Source organism: Mytilus californianus, unplaced genomic scaffold (genome assembly GCF_021869535.1).
Source record: "Mytilus californianus isolate M0D057914Y unplaced genomic scaffold, xbMytCali1.0.p SCAF_13, whole genome shotgun sequence".
Classification (NCBI taxonomy): Eukaryota; Metazoa; Mollusca; class Bivalvia; order Mytilida; family Mytilidae; genus Mytilus; species Mytilus californianus.
In genome coordinates, this window is record NW_026262615.1 from 39,830,181 (window position 1) to 39,845,525 (window position 15,345).

Consider the following 15,345-nt stretch of genomic DNA (forward strand, 5'->3'; position numbering starts at 1 on the left):
CGCTTAATAAAAAGCTCTTTGGTATCAAACATTTTTGTGACGTTGCTGTCATGCGGAACATTTTCTCGGATTGCCTTTGGAGTTTCCTTTCAACCTGTCTAATCAGCGAGCAGTAGCTTTTCTGCCGGTCGTCATCCAGTTTAAGTAAAAATAAGCATAATGCCACCTGTTACTGAGAATCCAAATCCAAAGGGGATAAATGCAGTTCTTCTAGGTCCACCTGGAGCGGGAAAGGGAACACAGGTGACCCTTAGACCCTTATTTTACAAGATACACGTGTACAAGTTATAGGTTTTTGTCAAGATCTATCACCGAAGACCCACATTTTGACCCATTTGTCTGCTCTTTTTTTTCGTTATGATTGACAATACATACTAAATAACTACGTGTTTTCAAACTTTGTATATGTTATCAAAAAATGCTGATATGTGACCAGATAATTAGGTCACCTTCATATTCACTGAGGTCAAAGTTTGCTAGTAGTAGTACAGATACATGTACCACATTTCGATACCAAGACATTCCAGCACTCTGTTCAAAGAAAACTCTAAACTCTTTCGAACATTTCAGTGTCATGACATTTCTGGACCATGACAAAATAGCTGTAAATAGGTTATTGTTCTGAAAATTCCAAGCCATATTGAGTAAAATAAATAAAATCATTCACCATCTTGTGGCTACATATACCAAACAGATTTGCTTATCCAATCCGACACAAGAACAAGATAACATTCACACAATCATTCTTACAGAACACTTAGGGGCACTAAAGATTCATATAAATATTCATTTTATCCAACATTGTCCAAGAACAATATTACATCGGAACCTTATACTGAGTGTACGTATTTAGCAGCTACAGTAAAATGTACCAGCATACCACATATTCTTATTTTTATATATACATGACTGTTTCCAAGAACAGATTTCAATCCAAGAACAGATTCCAATATCTGTTCTCAACAAACATCTATATATCTAAATAAATTTTCACTGTATATAGTTTTAACCAAAGTGTATAGTACAAAACAGAATAAAATAAGAAATTACTTGGAAAGTTTTTTTGTACATATATATATTTAATATGTTTAACTGTAAATAGAAATTACAGATCCGATGCATGTGCTGCATAGGAACATCAGAGCGCGGCACATAATCATCAATATGTTGGAGTGCTAAACTTCAAAGAAGATCATGAAGATAAAGCCCCAAAACTTCATGAAATGGACAGACCCATTGGTGGCCTTCGGCTGTTGTCTGCTCTATGGTCGGGTTGTTGTCTCTTTGACACATTCCCCATTTCCATTCTCAATTTTAGAACTGTAGAATATGCTGTTTCCTTTGCTCAAAATATCCTAGTGAGAACCCTGCACGATACATGTAATAAAATTTAATATTCAGGAAGATATGTGCACATACTCAATTTGCTAAGGTATTATGGGATATACAAAAATGGAAGATTATTTGAATACTTTTTCAAAGAGTTTGTTTTCTCATATTTTTAAACCAGGGCCTTTCATAGCTTACCATATGGTATGGGTTTTAAAAGGCTGTATATATATGGTGATCTACAATTGTTGACATCCTATTACTTTAGTCTCTGGCCATGATTGACAGTTGTCTCTATGGCAATGATTCCACATCTCCTTATTAGTCCCCTATCGACGAAGTCCAAGGGGACTTGTAAGGAGATGTGGAATCATTGACGAAGTCCAAGGGGACTTTAGGTTTGCACTCCGTCCGTCTGTCCATCTGTCCATCTGTCAGTCCGGCAAATCAGCTTTCCACACTTTTTTTCTTTGCTCTTGAAGATATTGATTTGATATTTGGTATATAGTTTTATCATGACAAGTTATAGATCAAGTTCGAATTTTGTTCCCGTCTGATGTTAAGTCCAGAGTTATGGACCATAACTCTGGACCGTATCTAATGTTAAAGTACAAGAGTTATATAAAACCATATTTCTGTACAAAGGGAGATAACTCATTTTTTAAAAGACATTCTTTGTTAAATTATTTGAAAAATTTTTTGGCAGGTTTGTTGGTTATTTAGTATAAACTAATTTTCTGAATGCTATATATATAAAAAAAAAATTATGAAAAGAAATCCTTTAATTAGATAATAATCTATTTTATTAATGTATATATTTTAATACATTACATTGTGTAGAGAAAAGTTGTTGGCATTTTATAGATAAGTTACAAATCTATATTAGTTTGTGACAAATGAAAGAAAAAATATTTGGAACTATTAATTATATTTTTTTATAATTTGAAAATAGATATACACTGTATTAAATCATATCTAATTTTAGAGAACTATTAATCATATCTAATGTTTTTTTCACTCATAATCAGTTTTCCACACTGTTTTTAGTCATGCTTGAAGATATTGACATGATATTTACTTTTTGTTTACACCATGACAAGTTATAGAACAAGTTAGCATTTTGTTCCAGTAAAATGAAGTTTTACCCGGTAGGGGACTATGTATTGCCATGCAATACTCTCAGAATGTTTGTTTTTATGATGTGATTTGTTTTTCAGGCTCCAATGATGGCAGAAAAGTACTGTGTGTGTCATTTATCAACAGGTAAGGCCATTTCAAATGATTTCAATTGTTATATTCTCTTACTCCTTCATAAAAATTGGAGAGGCCACTAGGTTTATTTTTAATTTCATAGTGTTATGCTAGCTATAGGCTTCTACTAAACGAGGAAGGAAGGATGAGAAATGACCTTACATGGCAGATGCAAATTGTGTAATTTTGTAACTGGTGCAGGAGGGGGTCAAAGTCAACACCTGCCTAGATGTGTAGTGGCCAATACATTGTCCCTATTTGATAATTGTGATACATGTACCTGATATCAGATTTTTGGCTGCACAGATCTAGACATCAATCAAATAGACCTCAATATATATAATTTACAAATGTATGATAATTAAAAGAGTTAAATCATACCATAATAATACCAATGTAGTTGTTGATTGTTAACTTGGGTGATTCTGGCCTTTAGTGTTTCCCCTATCACACAAAAAGGGCATGGTAACTTAATTGAAAAAGGGAATCTAGAGCGAGCAAAAATTTATAAAAAGGGCACCTACAGTGCATGAAAAATAAAAAAAAGGGCACCTACCGTATGCTGAAAACAAGAAAGGCAATAAATTGTCATATTGCATTGGTAAAGTATGGACTGGCAGTTGTTGATGGTTTGATTGATTGTTGGTTGCTTAACGTCCAGTGGCAGTAGTTGTTGATGGAATTAGAACTCAAGATAGCAAGTGTATTGTTTCAAAACAATATTGTATATGCATCTTTAAATAAAGATGAAAATCAACATTATTCCGGGTAACAGCAAGGGACCAAGGATGTATGTATATTACTAGTTAGTCTAGCTATACATCTTTGTCAGACTTTGAAGGACTAATGCATAAATTTACTGCGCAGCAATTACATGATTTGACTGATGTGGCACTTAAATATGAAGATTAGGATATAAGATCTGAAAATCTAGTTCAAAATTTCACGTCAGTTAGTTTCAGGGGACAGTTCTGATCAACAAAAGTTGGGCCCTTTTTTTAAACCAGGATTCACAGTATAAATGAACTTGTAGAACTTTGTAAGACTATTACACTGCATAATCATTATCCTTATAAAACGTTTAGATCGATATTTAGAATTCATTTCTATAAAGTTGGAACCAAGGATTTGTACAAATTCTTATTGGAACGATTCTAATAACTGTAAATTGTAAATTAATCGAGAATTGATCACGTTAACTTTCGATTTACAAATGAAATGTAAATGGGAAGTGACAAGTAGATAATAAATTCAGAATGAATCCGGAATCTTACTGTGTGAAACAACATCACAAATAAGAACATCTCTTATCGGCAAAATACTACACGAAGGTAGTCTGGTCTTAGCAAGAGAAAGCCTGCAAACTCCTATTGACTTAATAACATTAATAACTAACCCTTATTATTACCTCTCAAAGAAGATGTGCATGGATGTTGAAGACCGAGTCGGTAATCACTTGGTACCGCTATGTCGCCAACTATTATATACACTTCATTCCAAATGCTATGATGTGTTGACAAAAATTGATACAAAAGCAAACAGAAAATGAACAACTGTGAATTCATTTTAGTTATAATATATATATATATATATAAGTGGGGGTACACATGGATCTCCCTCTTTTAGTAGTTTTAAAGTCTATTCATTTTTTTACGGATTGCATAAACTTTCTTTTTTTTAACAGTGTTAAAAATATATAATTGTACTTTTGTCTTTATTGTTAACTTATTTTTAAAATTAAGTTTTACCATTTTAATTGCATTTGAAATATTTTTAACACTGTCGTGGCGTAAATATGTATATTAAATAAGATAACTTTATATACGAACTATTGTGAACCATAAATTGAATTGTGTATATACTGGTGGAGGAATCTCATTGACGGAACTACTTTCCTCTACATGGAGGTGTGCCTTGATTGGCAAAAATTCGTTTACAGATTACAGATTCGTTTATAAAAAAAAGGCAGTAAATTATCATTTTTTTTCATTTGATTTGCTTAGTAAGAACTATATTTGTCTCTCCTATTTATTTTAAACTAAATTTATTTCGTATTTTACCTTTTTTGAGTCTATAAATTCATATACTTTCACGCATGCGCAGTTATTGTAAACAGTAAAGGAATCACTTGTATGACTCGTGAAAACTTTTCTAAACGTTTTGAATAAAGTTCTATCTTTATAACTGAAATTGAACGTTTTATACCAAAGATCACTAAAAAAATACGATCATTTGACGAAACTATGACAAAAGAACTGCAAATTGTGCTTGTTTTAGAAATATTGAAATAAAAAGCGAACTGTCTGGGGGAAACAATTTTTTCAAATGACGAAACTACGACAAACGAACTGCAAATTGTGGTGGTTGGCCTTGAGAAATATTGAAATTAAAATGCCAACTGACTGATTTTACTGGGGAAAGTTATTATGGTGGTCAACTATGAGATTTATTAATCATTAAAGGATTAGTGACCCATCCGATGGCGATAAGCGGATTAACTGTAATCACAACTTTATAACATCTGTTGTAAATGTTAATTAGCTGAGGGTCATAAACTTGCCAGAAACATGAAGACAGGAAGAAAGGACATTTTTTGAGACAATGCAGTCACCCAAAGAAGTGAAAAAGGGCATGGCGTCATTTATTAAGACAAAAAAAGGCCATGGCGTCCTTTAAATAGGGCATGGTGTCTATCCATGCTAAACATGCTTGGGGGAAACACTAGGCCTTCCTGCTAGCTGCTTAGAGCCAAAGTTATCTTGAGTGTAATTATAATCTACCAATTACAGTGAGAAATAGCCATATGAGTTAAGCCTCTTTCAACTAGTTCGTTCTTATGTTGTACTGTTACACCACAGTCCCATGTTAGGTGAAGGGTTGGGATCCCGCTAACATGTTTAACCCCGCCACATTCTGTATGTATGTGCCTGTCCCAAGTCAGGAGCCTGTAATTCAGTGGTTGTCGTTTGTTTATGTGTTACATATTTGTTATTCGTTCATTTTTTGTACATAAATTAGGCCGTTAGTTTTCTCGTTTGAATTGTTTTACATTGTCATTTCGGGGCCTTTTATAACTGACTGTGGGCGGTATGGGCTTTTCTCATTGTTGAAGGCCGTACGGTGAACTATAGTTGTTAATTTCTGTGTCATTTGGTCTCTTTTGAAGAGTTGTCTCATTGGCAATCATACCACATCTTCTTTTTTATATATTTAGAGGGTACATGTATAAGTAGGATGACAGCATAAGTGGAGACTCATACACTTGTTCATTGGGTTCTCCTCACTGCAGCAACTCCTGATCAAGTTTAAGATAAAAACAATTTATCACTTTTTAAGATATATTAATTTATACAGTAAATAAGGAATTTTAAATAAACAAATATTCATGAAATGTTAAAGTACCGGGTAATATGAAATTTAAATACTTTAGCAGTTAAATTGAATACTTGCCATTTCTTGAGGCATTTTTCTAGACCACTGAAAAATTTGTTGTGGATATTCAAGATCTTCAAAAGCCATAATGGCATTAAAACACATTTGCAACTTTTCTATACTTAAAATATCTGCCACTGCCTGGATTTAAAGAAAACAATAAATCAATATTGAATACAATATATCTTCTGTATGGAATGTCAGACAAACTTAAGTATTGATTTTAATAGGGTTAATTTCTATAAGGTAATATACTATGTATTATCTTTATTACATGTATTAAAATAATGTAATATTATTACAGGTGTCAATTCAAGCCTGATGTTCCCAAGTCCTTTAAATCTGTAAAAAATATTATTTTTAGCTTTTAACATGTCAAAATTTTTCGCCTTACTCCCCTAGGCAGAATTACTAGGGTCACCCACTACCAAATAATATGAACATGATGAATTATGTCTAAAAATAAAAAAATCTTTGCAAGAAAAATATTCTTGTAATATATATGCTACTTATTACATTAGTTGCAATGAAATACCAGGATTTTCCAGTGAAATAAAAACTTAGATAATTTCACGTGAAATAAATTTGATTATTCACTCCTCTGATGTCAAACAGCAATGTGTGTTGTAAAGATGTTGGTGATTACTTTGCATCAAAAAAAAGATTGACAATTAGTAGATTCAACTCAAGACTGAACAACCTTAATTAATAAATAACTCATGCACTACTCGCGTTCATGAATTAATGTCAAAATGAATGTGTTGTTTGGTGACTCATTGAATATTTTTTCTTTCTTTGAATTTTTGGATTAGTTATTCTATAAATATTGGTTAGGCCAACCTTAACAAATTCTTTGTTTGATGTTGCCTTCCCATGCATTATAGGGTTAGGTAGGTAGGTAGGGATTTTTTTTTTACCATCAACATAAGTTACATGTTTTAGACAAGAAAACAATGTTTGAGCACGAAAAAAACTTTGAAAAAAAAATTTGAAACGATTTGTGTCATAAATTTTTTCGAGAAGGCTGCTTTTTAGGTGGGTAGGTAGGCAATATTAAACAATTTCATTTTTTTTGTTGGCGTTACATGTACTTTTATTTACTTAAGGTGATATGTTACGAGCTGTTGTTGCCTCTGGTTCAGAGCTGGGAAAGAGATGTAAAGACGTGATGGACAAAGGCCAGTTAGTCAGTGACGACTTGGTTGTAGAACTGATTGATGAAAATTTAGGGAAACCCATGTGTAGGAATGGCTTTCTATTAGATGGCTTTCCCAGGACTGTCAAACAAGCTGAAGCTGTAAGTAGGAAGTTATATATACCATCTAGTTCTCTAGAGTTTTGCGATTAAAAAATTAATTTGAATATAAATTCTGGGGTCACCACACTTCAGAATTTTAGGGAGAAGTGATTTTTCCCTGGCAGCCAAACAGGGTTGGATGTGAAAATTTCTTAAACAATGTTAGATACACTAGTTTTAAATTTTAGCAATATGATATACTGCTTGGGACAATATTCCTCCAACATAAGTGCAATAACCCTATTGTCGTCAATTATGAGTCTTTTGTAGACGGAACACGTGTCTGGCATACAAAATTTTAATTCTGGTATCTATGATGAGTTTACCTATAATACACATTCATCACAGTGTATCACAGACTACTATCTGTGGACAATTAGATCCGTACACCTGCTTCAACACTAGATTTGATTGGGGGATTCCTATACATGCTATATAACCTCAAAGAACTGTTTTTTTTGGGGGGGGGGGGGGGGTGTCCATATCTATTCTGTTTGGCTGAATAGACATTTTTTGTTGAAATGTGCATCTCATGCAAAAAAAAAATGGTACTGTTAATGTTAAGAAACTTATTTTTTTTTATTTGAGGTAACCAATTTATACATTGTATATATTATTTATTTGAATTGTAGTTAGACAACTTACTAGTAAAGAGGCAAACCAAGTTAGATGCCTGTGTGGAATTTGCTATAGATGATTCACTGCTGGTTAGAAGAATTACAGGACGTCTGTTTCACATGAAGAGTGGCAGGTCTTACCATGTGGAATTCAACCCACCAAAGTTCCCAATGAAGGATGATGTAGGTTGACACCACAATTATTGAACTTTGGATGTAACACGTCTTCTGATTGGTTGAAATATTTTTGTTATCAGCTCATAGACATAATTTTGTCATGTTACCATGAGGTCATCAACGTTTTTTCATGCTTTACTCCTTAGAAATGGAATTTATAATAAAATTATAAGGAATGACTGTAATAATTTTTCTGTCTTCAAAATAACCTCAAAAATGTGGTACACACTTTTGAATAACCTGCTACACGGTTTATTTAGTGTGCTTCTCATGTTTAATGTTATTTCTTCATAGACAGAAAAAATATTACAGTCATTCCTTTAATAGACCGGCAAAAATATTTTACAAACAAATGTATTGTTTTCTGTGTGCTAAGAGTTTTAACCGTACAAGTGTTACATATACATGTTTTGCAATTAATGTAGAGACCTTCCTGTTTTAAGTAAGTTCAAAATTAATCAGAGCTACTAAAGAATTGCTTTATATCCTTCACGAGAGGGATGCATGACATCTTTGATTTTAAAATAGTGTTCATGTTATAAAGATCAGCATCAATGTGTCGTCCAGCATTTGTGTTTTGAGCCTATGATTTAAAAAGGAAGATTTCAAATCAGTTCAAAAATCTGTTGAACATATTAAAAATTGAACAACTTGTTTCATTGAATCAGGCAATTAACCTGCCAACAAAGACTCTGTTTCCCTACTTTCCGTTTGACACTGACCTTTGAAACTAAATTTTAGACAATGTCTTTGTAGTTTCTGCTGTTTTATTTAAAAAAAACAACACTATTTTTACCTGAGGTCTGCAAACAAAGTATAGTGTTTGGCCTTTGGACTTTTGAATTTTGCAAAAACAAATTCAACATTGTTGATAAAACTCATTATTTCAAAATGTATTTTATGTCTAATTTATAAATATATGAAGATACCGTATTGCAGGTTTTTTTCGCGGGTGTAAAATTTCGCGATTTAGGGGCAACAAAGTATGCGAAAAATTTTGGCGGTTTTTATTTTGGTGGATTCTTAACTACCAATTAAATATTTTGGCGGATACCGAAATGGTTGTAGCTAAAAAGTTGTAAAAATTGACAAACAAGTGTCTATTGTTATTGTTAAATGATTGTTTTGCTGGCATGACGTCTTATTTATTGATTATATATTGATACAGTTAATCAATAGAATACAGGTGTACACATTTCTTGTAAATATTACGGTTGATTAGTTACGAAATTGATTGGACCTTTGATGTACTAATTAGTTTTAAAATAACCAAGAGTGACTTGCAACTCTTAAATATAATTTGACACTAATTGATAAAGGTAAATCTCTGACAGAGTGCCTTACACTTATATTATTTGACACTAATAAACTAATTAACACCTATTAGCCATTTTATAAAATATATGTAATACTACGTATAATGCCCTTTGGCATTTGTGTTGTTAAAACTAACATAAACCGTTATTGACCCGCCGAACGGAAAAATACATCGCGCTGCAGCTATTGGAAAGTATTGTACGTATGCATAAATTTTAGAGGAATTTATTTTCGCGATTTTCCTTTATTCGCCAAAATAAGCGAAAATAAACACCCTGCGAAAATAACTCGCTATACGGTATGGTATAATTGCCAGTGAGACAAGTCGCCACCAGAGACCAATGGAATATGAAGACAGCTGTGTCACAAGCAAAAAGCCCTAATTGGAAAATATAAGAGCATACACTACAGGCACGGGGACACATTCTACTGCATCCACACAGCACTTGTATGCTGTCAACTAAAAAATCGATTTGCATCAGAAACATTCTTGTAAAACTAACATCCAGAAACAAAAGAAGCAAAAAAAAATTCTGAGCAAAATAAAAAAAGAAGTAATTGGAAATTTCAGAGCAGCGTTTTAAAAGGTTTGTGTTGCCTTATTGGAACCTTTTCTATTACAAAAACTGCAGTGCAATTATCTTTTGTTAACACAAAATTTTTATTCCCTAGATGACAGGTGAACCACTTATAAGACGCTCTGACGATAATGAAGAAGCACTGAAGAAAAGATTAGAGGCTTACCATAACCAGACAAAACCATTAGTGGATTATTACGCTAAAAAAGGTATCCACACAGCCGTTGATGCCTCCAAACCACCTAGTGAAGTTTTTGCTGCAATAAAAGAAATTTTTGCACCAAAAGTACTAACAAAGGACAGTCCAGAGGGTAAAGGAATGTTTGGAAAATTAAGAAGTATGGCTGGGAAATAACATTTACAAATTACATTAGACAATAAAGTACAATAAAGTTGATTTAGTTAAAAATCAAATTTTGACTGATTTTTTTTTACAGTGAATGCTGGCGGTTGTAAGTGATTCATTCTAAAGACCTGTCTGCAAATTGCTTAGGTAATATTTGACAGGGTCATAAATCATTGTTATCAATTTCAATCACTAGCAATCACCCTGATTCACTGTGAATTACTCAACACCAGCAATAGTAATTTTTTAACTCAATCGCCTGAAGTGTGTACTGTAGTTAAGTTTTCAGTCCTCTTATAATAAACGATAGGAGTGTGCACTAACTGTTACAAAAGTAGAAATTTATACAAAAATGAACAATGATCAATAATACTTTGTGTGTGAATATTGTTACATGATTAAATAGCTGTATTCTTGAACAGTCTTTTAATTTGAGTTTATAAATTATAGAATTTTCTAATTATAATCATCTTTCATAACTTTTTGAAAAAAAGATATATGATTAAAATTACTATGAATTTGATATTTTATTTTGAATTTTAAAGGTGATATGGCCTCAGTTAGTCGTTATCAAAGAATACACCTTATTGCTATTTAGTACCATTCTGAAAAATAAATAGAGTTACTTAGACAACCTGCTGCTGGGGTCTATTGTTGCAAAAAAAGTCATTACTATAATTCAGTTGAGGGGGGAAAACATTTAAAAAGCAAACATTTTAAAATTGTGTTATTATAGGTAGATATTTTTTAAAGACAAATTAAAGTCAAATAAATGCTTTGTTTGGAGTGTTTACAATGGTTAAAAAACCTCTTTTTGAAAACTTTTATGCACAATATATTGTTTAAACACGGCCCCAGTTAGCTTCAACTATGAAAAAAAAAATATGTAATTTCCGAACTTATCCGGATTGGAATAAATAGCAATAAAGATTGTAAGACTTGACAAATCATTACCATATTAAAGTACTTGAGCTTTATTCTCCTTTATGGGAAATGATAGTATGGATATTTCAGAACTTTAAATGTCAGATTAGAACTGAATGATAAGCATTTTCTAAGTTAATACATGTACATGTACGTTTAAAATCATTGTATAAAATCTAATGGCAACATGGCAATCTAATGTGAGATCATGTTAATACTTTCCAGTACTGCAGTATGAGGTTATTTGTTTCCTAAAGGATGTTAGCTACTCTGTTTCAAAATAACAAGCTTTTTAAAAGACTGTTCTAAAATGATACTATATAAATAAAGGAATAAAAAAAGAAGAAAAAATAAGGTGTCCATGTGCATGTTTTCGAGATATAAACCAGTGAAAAGTTTGGCGGGAAATAATTCTCTCTAGATTTTTCATACTTTTAACATTGGCTGCTTTTCTGTTTCAAAAACTATGAAAAATAACAAGGATTTTATAAGATTTTCTAATCTGGCTTTTTAAACTACCGGGTATGTAATAAAATTATGAAAAGAAAAGTAGGGGTTAGTGGGCAAATATTTTTAATGGCAATAAATGGATAAAATCAGAGGATTCCGAAAATCTGGCAGAAATTCAAAAACAAGAGGAGCAAACATCCTTAAAATTTCTTGCCTAATTCAATCCTTACTTTAAAATGCATATCATTTTTTTTTATTATGTTTTGCAGTATTGTAGGATATTTGTTATATTAAGATCAAATTTACACACAATTAATTACAATTTGTATATTATTAGGTAATTAAGTTTCTAATTACTAAATTATAAAAATGAACAATGTTTTTTTTCTCACTTTTACAGAATATGCTATTTTAAGTATGAGTAAAATAAGGTGTATGTCAATTAGACAGCAACCCAACAACTCAGAAAAACTGGGAATTTTCAGTTTTTATTTCATCTTAAGGGACTCTGTGTATATGATGGTACCATATTACCTCAAAGGAACACTTCTTTAGAGTAATTTTATTAGCTCTTAGTAAAAAGTCAACTGCTTTTATTTGCATTGTTTTTAAGATCATTTATTTTGATTTGTTTAAACAATGACAACTTGATATGCTGTGGTTGTAACATATTTCCTCAAAAGGAACACTTCTTCAGGGTTGTTTTTATGCACTATCCATTCATTTTATTGTTGTGAGAGTCATCCAGTATAACAAGAACTGATTGTAAAAAATTTATATGTTGACATTTGAGACTACGCATGAAAGATGCAACTATGCATCAAAATAAATATATGGAGTACTTTAAACTAAAATAGTTTTTCCAGTGTTTACTTGTATTTATGCCATTATGGCTTTTCTGACTTTATCAAAATGCTGGATTTGGTGTTTCAAGAACAAATTTTGTACTCCGAGTACTGAGTAAAGTTTTATGCCCAAGAGCTCAGGTGTGGAATTGTTTTGAGTAGGTAAGATTCCTGATAGCCCACAGATTTTCTTTGACAGAATTGCATTGGTTCCCCCCACATTCCAAATATGTAAAATTAGGTTTGTTTATTCATTTCATGAATGGGTTGTTTGCTGCCAAAGTATAAATGTTCATCCTCATCAATATTTATTTTTATGCCCCACCTACGATAGTAGAGGAGCATAATGTTTTTCGGTCCGTGCGTCTGTTCGTTCGTTCTTCTGTTTGTTCGTCCGTCCGTCCGTACCTCTGTCTGTCCCGCTTTAGGTTAAAGTTTTTGGTCAAGGTAGTTTTTGATGAAGTTGATGTCCAATCAACTTGAAACTTAGTACACACTTTCCCTATGATATGATCTTTCTAATTTTAATGCTAAATGAAAGTTTTGACCCCAATTTCACGGTCCACTAAACATAGAAAATGATAGTGCGAGGGGGGCATCCATGTACTATGGGCACATTCCTGTTTTTAATATTCTATTTCAAGATGATTCTGAATTTACCTAGACATCACATAGTAATAAATAAAATGTTGTTGAGTCATCATGAACTTATGCCAAATGAATGATTTCTAACATTTTTTGAACAAATGGATAATTTTTCCTAAAACAAATTGTTAATTTTTCTTTTCAAATTTTAGAGAAATACTTGAACTGCAGTTCTCTCTGTATAAATGATTTATTCCAGACTTTATATTTCATAATGCTGCTAATTAAATCTTTAGCATTGTATTATATACCTAATAAGTAATAAAATATTTTTGGGTACAACCTTTTTGCTGTTTTTCTTGTTTTTTGTTTCTATTAAATGCGAGTTCTTAATATTGCGATACTCACCCAGTCGCATTTTTCCCATTAATAAAAACCTCGCAATAATTTCTGAATTTACAGTATTGACAGGATATTATGATTCGGTTTTATTTTTTAACTTTAAATGTTGGCCTTGATATACTTCTGCAACAGTTTTTCATTGCAACTCCTCTGAAACAACACAACAGAATGTTGTGAAACTTTGTAGTTAATGAGGACATAATATGTAGATTAGATATGCATATCTTCAAGAATTTTTATCAGTTGACTTTTATGTGAGTTACGAGATTTGGAACTTAGGTGTCTGGTGAGATTTTGTTTGCCTAGTGACAATGTTTGGGTGGGGGGATGGGGTATGTGAGCATGCTCACAAATGTTCTTTCATTTAACTGTAAAATGACCTTTCCCTCTCCTGACTTTAATTGTATGACCTGTGACATGTTATGAAGAGATATAGTGAGTGATCCTACATTACCTTCATCACTAACTTTGACAAAATTCAATGGAATTGCATGAAACTAGGAAAAAATTCTTCATGATAAAGAATAGTATATAGAGCAAAATATTAAATGAGTCTTTTACCAATTATTCTCTATTTTACCGTAATTTATTGTCTATTTTACTGTAATTTAGACTTATTTTTGGACAAATTATTAGAAGCAGTTGAAGGTCAAAATTTTAAAACATCATTAACCTTTTTAAATATTCGTGGAATTAAGATAAAACTTGGATAGAAACTTTTTCATAATCAAGAGAGTATGTTAGTAAATAAATAGTTTATTATAGTGTCACAATCTAATATGCACTACCCTAAACAATATAAAAATATTTAAAATCATATAATCATAAACAGCCCTGAAATTTTTTTTTAATTGATTTTCTGTATTTTACTGATAAATGGACTTGTTAGATCAAAGGGCCAAGTGAGCTTTTCTCATCACTTGTCTGCCATTTTCTTCGTTGTTAACTTTTACCAAAAATCTTCTTCTCTGAAACTACGGGGCCAAATTTATTCAAACATGGTCAAAATCATCATTGCATCACTAGTTTAAAAAATGTGTCCGATGACCCTGCCTGTCAACCAAGATGGCCGACAAGTTTTGTCTATTATTTTGAAAATCGTTATAAATAGAGATAATCTGACGAGGACAAAAATTTTCAGAATGTTGAGCTCTACCAATTGTTCATCTACACCAAAACTGTCAGACGACTTCTGACAGGAGTTATTGCTCTTAAATGACAAATTTTACCATTTATTTTCATTTTTGCCTATTATCTTGAAAACTATAATAGATAGGGAGAAACTTCAAAGTGCAAAAATTATCAGCAAAACAAGTTCTACTAGTAAGTCCATTGTCGAAATCGTCAGAGGGCTCCTTATTAGAGTTATTGCCCTTTGATGACGATTTTTATCAATTTTTTTGCGTTTTTGTCTTTATATCTTAAAAATTATAACAGATAGATAGAAACTCAAATTAGCAAAAATGATCAACAAGACAAGATCTACAATTGAGACAATATGGAGGAAACCATACGACGATTCCTTATTGGAGTTGATGCCCTTTTATGACAATTGTTTCCATTTTTTTGCATATTGCTTTATATGATAAAAATTATAATAGATAAATCGAAACTTTCAATCACAAAAATGATCAGCAAGGCAAGATCTACTAACAAGTCAATTTTTGCTGATATATTTGGTAGACTGTCACTCTCTATAGGAGTGATTGTCATTAAATGAGGATTATTTTACCCTCTTTTGTGTTTAATGCAAAAACTAAAGAAGATGGAGAGAAACTAAACAGACTAAATGATC

General features: G+C 31.9%; 1 protein-coding gene across 1 annotated transcript; it reads left to right on the forward strand.

Annotated features, from left to right (window-relative positions):
- The first annotated feature begins 71 nt into the window (after positions 1-71).
- Positions 72-13,494, forward strand: LOC127723652 (adenylate kinase 2, mitochondrial-like). The gene is made up of 5 exons (XM_052230376.1): positions 72-243; positions 2,547-2,592; positions 7,119-7,309; positions 7,942-8,109; positions 10,093-13,494. Exons 1-5 carry the CDS (start codon positions 160-162, stop codon positions 10,351-10,353), a joined length of 750 nt encoding a protein of 249 aa, XP_052086336.1. The 5' UTR covers positions 72-159; the 3' UTR covers positions 10,354-13,494.
- The last annotated feature ends 1,851 nt before the right edge of the window (positions 13,495-15,345 follow it).